We start from the raw sequence: 9,108 nt of genomic DNA on the forward strand, positions 1-9,108 counted from the left end.
TTATCATTTTTTATTGTGTCTATTTGATTCTTGTCTCTTTTCCTCTTTATTATTCTGGCTAGTGGTCTGTCTATTTTGTTAATCTTTTCAAAAAACCAACTCCTGGATTCATTGATGTTTTGAAGGGTTTTTCGTGTCTCTATCTCCTTCAGTTCTGTTCTGATCTTAGTTATTTCTTGTCTTCTGCTAGCTTTTGAATTTGTTTGCTCTTTCTTCTCTAGTTATTTTAATTGTGATGTTAGGATGTCGATTTTAGATATTTCCCTCTTTCTCCTGTGGGAATTTAGTGCTATAAATTTCCCTCTGAACAATGCTTTATCTATGTCCCAGAGATTCTGGTACATTGTTTCTTTGTTCTCATTGGTTCCAAATAACTTATTTATTTCTGCCTTTATTTCATTATTTACCCAGTAGTCATTCAGGAGCAAGTTGCTCAGTTTCCATGTAGTTGTGTGGTTTTGAGTGAGTTTCTTAATCCTGAGTTCTACTTTGATTGCACTGTGGTCTGAGACTGTTTGTTATGATTTCTGTTCTTTTGCATTTGCTGAGTAGTGTTTTACTTCCAATTATGTGGTCAGTTTTAGAACAAATGCAATGTGGTGCTGAGAAGAATGTATATTCTGTTGATTTGGGGTAGAGAGTTCTGTACATGTCTGTTAGGTCTGCTTGGTGCAGAGCTGAGTTCAAGTGCTGAATATCCTTGTTAATTTTCTGTCTCGTTGATCTGTCTAATGTTGACAATGGGGTGTTAAAGTCTCCCACTATAACTGTGTGGGAGTCTAAGTCTCTTTGTAGGTCTCTGAGAACTTACTTTATGAATCTGGGTGCTTCTGTATTGGCTGCATATATATTTAGGATAGTTAACTCTTCTTGTCGCATTGATCCCTTTACCATTTTGTAATGCCCTTCTTTGTCTCTTTTATATATTAATATATTTTATATTTGTTGGTTTAAAGTCTGTTTTGTCAGAGACTAGGATTGCAACCTCTGCTTTTTTTTGCTTTCCATTTGCTTGGTAAATATTTCTCCATCCCTTTATTTTGAGCATATGTGCGTCTTTGCATATGAGATGGGTCTCCTGAATACAGCACACCAATGGGTCTTGACTCTTTATCCAATTTGCCAGTGTGTATCTTTTAATTGGGGCATTTAGCCCATTTACATTTAAGGTTAATACTGTTATGTGTGAATTTGATCCTGTCATTATGATTCTAGCTGGTCATTTTGCCCATTAGTTGATGCAGTTTCTTCATAGCATCAATGGTCTTTACAATTTGGTATATTTTTGTAGAGGCTAGTATGGGTTATTCCTTTCCATATTTAGTGCTCCTTTCAGGAGCTAAGGCAGGCCTGGTGGTGACAAAAATCTCTCAGCATTTCCTTGTCTTCAAAGGAGTTTATTTCTCCTTCACTTATGAAGCTTAATTTGGCTGGATATGAAATTCTTGGTTGAAAATTCTTTAAGAATGTTTAATATTGGCCCTCACTCTCTTCTGGCTTGTAGGGTTTCTGCAGAGAGAACCACTGTTTGTCTGGTGGGCTTCCCTTTGTGAGTAACCTGACCTTTCTCTCTGGCTGCCCTTAACATTTTTTCCTTCATTTCAACCTTGGTGAATCTGACGAGTATGTCTTGGGGTTGCTCTTCTCAAGCAGTATCTTTGTGGTGGTCTCTGTGTTTTCTGAATTTGAATGTTGGCCTGCCTTGCTAGGTTGGGGAAGTTCTCCTGGATAATATCCTGAAGAGTGTTTTCCAACTTGGTTCCGTTCTCCCCGTCACTTTCAGCTACACCAATGAAACGTAGGTTTGGTCTTTTCACATAGACCCATATTTCTTGGAGGCTTTGCTGGTTCCTTTTCATTCTTTTTTCTCTAATCTTGTCTTCATACTTTATTTCATTAAGTTGATCTTCAATCTCTCTGATATTCTTTCTTCCGCTTGATTGATTCAGCTATTGATTCTTGTGTATGCATCATGATGTTCTCGTGCTGTGTTTTTGAGCTCCATCAGGTCACTTATGTTCTTCTCTAAACTGGTAATTCTAGCTAGCAATTCGTCTAACCTTTTTACAAAGTTCTTAGCTTCTTTGCATTGGGTTAGAACATGTTCCTTTAGCTTGGAAGAGTTTGTTTTTACCCACCTTTTGAAGCCTACTTCTGTTAATTTGTCAAACTCATTCTCTGTCCAGTTTTGTTTGCTTGCTGGTCAGGAGTTGTGATCCTTTGGAGGAGAAGAGGCATTCTGGGTTTTGGAATTTTCAGACTTTTTGCACTGGTTTTTCCTCACCTTTGTGGATTTATCTACCTTTGGTCTTTGTTGTTGGTGACCTTCGGATGGGGTTTTGTGTGGACGTCCTTTTTGTTGCTGTTGACGCTATTCATTTCTGTTTGTTAGTTTTCCTTCTAACAGGCCTCTTAGTTGCAGGTCTCCTGGAGTTTGCTGGAGGTCCACTCCAGACCCTATTTGCCTGAGTAACACCAGTAAAGGCTGCAGCCCAGCAAAGATTGCTGCCTGTTCCTTCCTTTGGAAGCTTTGTCCCAGAGGGGCACTTGCCAGATGTCAGCCAGAGCTCTCCTGTATAAGGTGTCTGTCGACCTCTGCTGGGAGGTATCTCCCAGTCAGGTTACCGGGGTCAGGGACCCACTTGAGGAGGCAGTCTGTTCCTTAGTGGAGCTTGAGCGCTGTGCTAGGAGATCTGCTGCTCTCTTCAAAGCTGGGAGGCAGGAACATTTAATTCTGCTGAAGCCGTGCCCACAGCCACCCCTTCCCCCAGGTGCTCTGTCCCAGGGAGATGGGAGTTTTATCTATAATCCCCTGACTGGGGCTGCTGCCTTTCTTTCAGAGATGCCCTGCCCAGAGAGGAGGAATCTAGAAAAGCAATCTTGCTACAGAGGCTTTGCTGAGCTGTGGTGGGCTCTGCCTGGTTCAAACATCCCAGCTTTGTTTACACTGTGAGGGGGAAAACTGCCTACTCAAGCCTCCATAATGGTGGATGCCCCTCCCCCCACCAAGCTTGAGCATACCAGGTCAACTTCAGACTGCTGTGCTGGCAACTTCAGACTGCTGTGCTGGCAGTGAGAATTTCAAGCCAGTGGATCTTAGCTTGCTGGGCTCCATGGGGGTGGGATCTGCTGAGCTGGACCACTTGGCTCCCTGAATTCAGCCCCTTTTCCAGGAGCATGAACAGTTCTGTCTCACTGGCATTCCAGGTGCCACTGGGGTATAAAAAAAAACGCCTGCAGCTAGCTCGGTGTCTGCCCAAACAGCTGCCCAGTTTTGTGCTTGAAACCCAGGGCCCTGATAGGGAATCTCCTGGTCTGCAGGTTGTGAAGACCCTGGGAAAAGCGTAGTATCTGGGCTGAAACGCACCATTCTTCATGGCACAGTCTCTCAAGGCTTCCCTTTGCTAGGGGAGGGAGTTCCCTGACTCCTTGCACTTCCCGGGTTAGGCAACACCTCACCTTGCTTCTGCTCACCCTTCATGGGCTACACCCACTGTCTAACCAGTCCCAGTGAGATTAGCCAGGTACCTTAGTTGGAAATGCAGAAATCACCCCCCTTCTGCGTTGATCTCACTGGGTGCTACAGACTGGAGCTGTTCCCATCTGGCCATCTTGCCCTGGTCCCCTCAGCTGTGTGATTCTGTTCTGTAGTGCTCAATAGAACCGTGTCCTAGGGTGGGCAAGTTCTTGATTATCCGAGTTATCTCAGTAAGGGCAGCATTTCATACTTGATTCCTATCAGCTCTGGGGTTTATGTAAGTGCACATGGCTTTGGGAATCTACTATTCATTTACAGGGCTGCCTTGAATGGCCAGATAAGCTGTTTCATTAATACCCACTTCTTTTTTGTGTGCTTTTATCAAAATACATGCTCTATATTTGGCTTTTCAAGCATTCTATTTACATGTGACCCTTGTCACCCCAACGCTGGCCAATTTGCATATTGTTCCTTCTGCTGAGAGCACAGAGGCTCTGTGGAACTTTCTGTGGATTCCTCTGGTCTCCCAATGTCCCTTCACGGGACTCTGAGTGTCCAGTTTCTCAATACAGAAATCTCAGGAAGTAAAGGAAATCCAAGAAAGAGGGAAGACCTTTCCTTTGTCCCCTGATGGGAAACTTCATACATTGCCAAGTATTTTAAAGCAAGATTTGACCCTGAACAAAACTAAGAAATAGAAGAAGTTGATGTTTGCAATCTCCTACTTTTTGACCTCCTTTGGTTACCCACATCCATATAACCCATGGTCATTATGGTTTCCTCAGCTGTCTTCCACTCCCAGTTTCCTCTCCTGCCATCTCTGGTAGTGGACAAGATGATTTCCAGCCTGGACTTCCACAAGCCCACAGTGGTTTTGTTATGTCAATATATTAATCTTATATCAGTATCATGACTGGTAAATAACAGAACCTTTCCTTAAAAAGTTCCCATTGGACATTATTTTCAGAGGCTTTCTAAAATATTGCTTTAATCCAAAAGTAGTTTAAATAGGAAACTTTTAAGCAGAATATTGAAAATATTTTGAATTTTGGGGACTTTTTGGATTTTTTTTTTTTTTTTTTTGCCACATATTGATCTAATAATACAATCACTTCTAGGAAGCAATCTTAAAGGAATTATCAGACATGTGGACCAAGATTCATTTGTAGAAATGTTTATCACATTTTGTGATAAAGGTTCTATTTTTGGAGAAGGCCCTTGACTTTCACAAGATCTTTGCAAATCTCCAAATTCACAAATCCCGTGATAGCTTGTAATTCCTCTCATGAAATACAGGAAAGTAACTTAAAGATTTAACTGATCCTTTAGACTCTTATTTTATGTGCTGTTATAATTTATAATGCATTTATAATACCATTAAAAGAAATTCTTACTAAAGCACTCACAGAATGTTTCAGAATCATTTTTCCTTGTTGTCATACAAGTTGGACATATTAATATCACAGATACAGGCCTTGGGAAAATGTAACATTCGACTGTAATTTATCTAAATCTTCTATTTCCTGGGTAAGAAATATTATCTTCTTAGGCAATTTTTCTTCACTTTCATCACCAGCCCTGTAAATGGGCTTTTATTATAGGGAGGAGGCAGACCATTTAACACAAAGACACATTTTTTTTCTTTTTCTTTTTTCCATCATTTTATTAGAGTGACTGCATACAGGGTAACCACTAGAGCATAACACAGTGAATTTGAGATTTAAATTCCAGGTGCTAGGCCAGGTTCATTCACTAGCTCAGGGACTCCTCCCACACCACAGCTGTACAGCATTCCAGATTCAGACCAATGGCCCAGAGAAACAACAAATAGAACTGCTTGTTGAGTGGTTGGTGCTCCTAGCATTGTATAGCGAAGAGAGACAGAACCTAGATTAAAAAACCCACTATGCTTACTTTAGTTTTCATTTAGTCATGTCATTTTGAACCATTCTTTCGTTCTCTTATCCAAAAAACAGAAATGAAAATCTTCACTTTGCAAGTTTATTATAAGGATTAGTGATAATTTAAAAGCCTGGCACAGGTTGATTCAAGTAACTTTTTTTTTTTTTTCCAACTTTTAAGTTCAGGGGTACGTGTTCAGGATGTGCAGGTTTGTTACATAGGTAAACGTGTGCCATGGTGGTTTCCTGGACAGATCATCCCATCACCTAGATACTAAGCCTAGCTGTTCTTTTAGCTGTTCTTCCCGATGCTCTCCCTTCCCACATCAACAGGCCCCAGTATGTGCTGTATCCCCCGTGTGTCCATGTGTTCTCATCATTCAGCTCCCACTTACAAGTGAGAACATGCAGTGTTTGGTTTTCTGTTCCCGTGTTAGTTTGCTGAGGATAATGGATTCCAGCTCTATCCACGTCCCGGCAAAGGATATGACCTCATTCCTTTTTATGGCTGCACAGCATTCCATGGTGTATAGGTACCACATTTTCTTTATCCAGTCTATCAATGATGGGCATTAGGTTAATTCCATGTCTTTTCTATTGTGAATAGTGTCGCAATGAACATATGTGTGTGTATCTTTATAATAGAATGATTTATATTCCTTTGGTATATACCCAGTAATTGGAATGCTGGATCAAATGTTATTTCTGCCTTTAGGTCCTTGAGGAATCATCACACTATCTTCCACAATGGTTGAACTAATTTACAGTCCCACTGTAAGAGGTTCTTTCTCTCCACAACCTCGCCAGCACCTGTTATTTTTTGGCCTTTTACTAATAGCCATTCTGACTGGCGTGAGATGGTATCTCATTGTGGCTTTGATTTGCATTTCTTTCCAATGATCAATAATATTAAGCTTTTTTTCATATTTTTGTTGTCCTCGTTTATTCTTCCTTTGAGAAGTGTCTGTTCATGTTCTTTGCCCACATTTTAATGGGAGTTGACAGGTTTTTTCTCTTGTAAATTTGTTTAAGTTCCTTGTAGATTCTGGATATCAGACCTTTGTCAGATGGATAGATCACAAAATTTTTCTCTCATTCTGTAGGTTGTCTGTTCACTCGGATGATAGTTTCTTTAAGTAACTCATTATTATTATAAGAAATATAATCCTGGCAAATAGTATGAAACTTTCCAATGCCAAGTAAAATTAAAAAAAAATTAATGCCTCACAATAGGGAAAGCGAAAGTAAATTATGCTACATCTATAATCATGGGCTACTATACAATGATTCAAAATAAGATTCAAAACAACTTGATTGATAGGAGAAATTCTCATACTTTACATGGTTAAAACTGTAAAACAAGAAGTTTATGAACAATGTGGTGAATATATGTGTATATAAAATCCACAATAAAATCATTCTATAAATACTAGTTATTTCTGGATGAAAGGAAGTGATTTTTATTTTCTATTGTAAAGTCCCCTATTTTCCATTATATCTATAATAAGTACATATTAGCTTTATACTAAGAAAAAAGTTATTTTAAATTTCTGGCATATGGGTGGCTATGTTATCTGACTGCAGAAAGTACTGGCATTGTTTAAGGTTTACATGCTAATTTGACCTTGATATTACACAGATGTATCTGGCCCAGACCAAGATAGGCAAAGTTCTGCATTGCGGAGAATTGGTCTGGCAAGGATATAATTTTGGATTTCTCAACAGTGGGAATAACGTGGAAGATAGAAATTTGCCTCTTGCAAATATCATAGATAATGTAATAACAGAATAACATTTACAGAGAAACATGATTGCTTCATTTTTGTTTTAATGCCTACTGCATTTTAGTCCTATCTTGGGTAAAACGAATGTCTCACTGTATAATGCCATATTTAGGGTTACAATTTGAAAACACTCCTAAAACCATTCCCCTGTTTAAATGCATAATGCCATTTAGTAATGGTGATATAATAAATAATAAGTGTATTCCTTAAAACTAAATGTCTAATCTAATTTCAATTTCACTTACTTTTAATTCTCAATTTTTGTTTTGTCAGGTGAAGTACCTGATGATCTGGATCAGAAGACTGAAATAACTCAGGTGTGGAAGTGATAAAATTTTATTCTTAGTTTCAATTTCAAATTATATGTGGTTTTAAGAAAATGATAAGCTTTTAGTGTCCTGATTTCCACTAAGAGCAGATGAGATACTTAATGCATAACATTAAAAAATAGATTAATATGATTCAGAATTCCTTCTTATACTACTGAACCAACCACAGGGTTCCTCCTGTTTTTTATTCTTGACATATTTATGCAGATACAAGGAATCATATTTCCCCACCTTTTACATAGTGGAGAAATATAATTACATAGGTGGTGGCATAATTTACATAATGTTCTTCAACTTTCTCAACAATGTATCTTGGAGATGTTTCTAGATTAGTTTTAAAAAAGTACTTTCTCATTCTTTTTAATGGCTGAATGGAATTTTGTTATATTGATGTTCCAAAATTTATATGAAGACATTTAGGATTTTCAATATTTTCTAGTAAAGAAAATGCAGCAAAAAAAGCCAAAACTGGGTACATATGTTATCTCACATGTTAGAGAATATAGAATCTGTTTCTAGAAATAGAATTGCTAAATCAAAAGATATATGCATTTGTAATTTGATAAATATTGCAAATTGCTTTCTTTAGAATTTATAACAGTTTACCCTGACACAAACAAGTGTAAGAATGTCTGATTTCCCCCACTCTCACCAACACAATGTTTTATCAAAGTTTATGATCTTTGGTGAGATTATATGAAAAATAGGTACATCAATATTCATTCTAATTTTAATTTCTCTTATTATAAGTGAGGTTCAACATATTTTCATATGTTTGAGAGCTAATTATGTTTCTGTAAGTTTCTGGTTCATAATTTTTTTATCCATTTTTTTCTATTGGGTTGTCTATTACAAAAATTAATTTGTATATTTCTGTATTGGGGAAAATAAGTATTTGTGTGTGAAATGAGTTTTATGTATTCTTTTCACAATTTGTCATTTGTCCCATGAGTATTTTTTCTGGTATTTTGCCATGAAAATATTTTATTTTCATGTAGTTGAGTTTATCACTTTTTCCTCCATCACTGAGTTTTATGTCTTAGATATGAAGCACACCATCATTATAGAGTTAATGTTTTACGTTTAAATCTTAGATTCATTTGGATTTTATCCTGGTGTAGAAGGTAAAGCATAAGTCCAACCATATTTTTCTCCAGATGATTACTGACTTTACCCATTTATTTAAAATCCTATCCTCTTTTTCACTGATTTGGGATGTTACCTTTATAGCATGCCAAACTCTTGTGTACTAGATCTATTACTGAATTTTTGATGTGTTTTCTTTCTATGCATATGTTAGTATCATACTATTTTAATTGTTGACAAAGGCTGGGTGTGGTGACTGATGCCTGTAATCCCAGCACTTTAGGAGGGTGAGGCAGGAGAATCACATGACGTCAAGGGTTTGAGACCAGGCTGGCCAACAGGGTGAAACCCCATCTCTACTACAAACATAAAAATTAGCCAGGCGTGGTGGTGGATGCCTATAGTCCCAGCTACTTGGGGGGCTGAGGCAGGAGATTTACTTGAACCTGGGAGGCAGAGGTTGCAGTGAGCTGAGATCTCACCACTGCACTCCAGACTGGGTGACAGAATGAGACTCCATCTCAAAAAAA

The 9,108-nt window shown here is 38.2% G+C and overlaps 1 protein-coding gene across 1 annotated transcript in view; it reads left to right on the forward strand.

The window, feature by feature from the left end:
* The window catches only part of LOC108523656 (probable phospholipid-transporting ATPase IM), a 261,994-nt gene that overhangs the window by 139,559 nt on the left and 113,327 nt on the right, over positions 1–9,108 (forward strand). The window contains 1 exon segment of the mRNA XM_017864379.1: positions 7,437–7,480. Within this exon segment, the coding sequence (XP_017719868.1) occupies positions 7,437–7,480 (44 nt within the window).

The sequence above is a fragment of the Rhinopithecus bieti genome, unplaced genomic scaffold (genome assembly GCF_001698545.2).
Source record: "Rhinopithecus bieti isolate Rb0 unplaced genomic scaffold, ASM169854v2 scaffold_76035, whole genome shotgun sequence".
Lineage (NCBI taxonomy): Eukaryota > Metazoa > Chordata > Mammalia > Primates > Cercopithecidae > Rhinopithecus > Rhinopithecus bieti.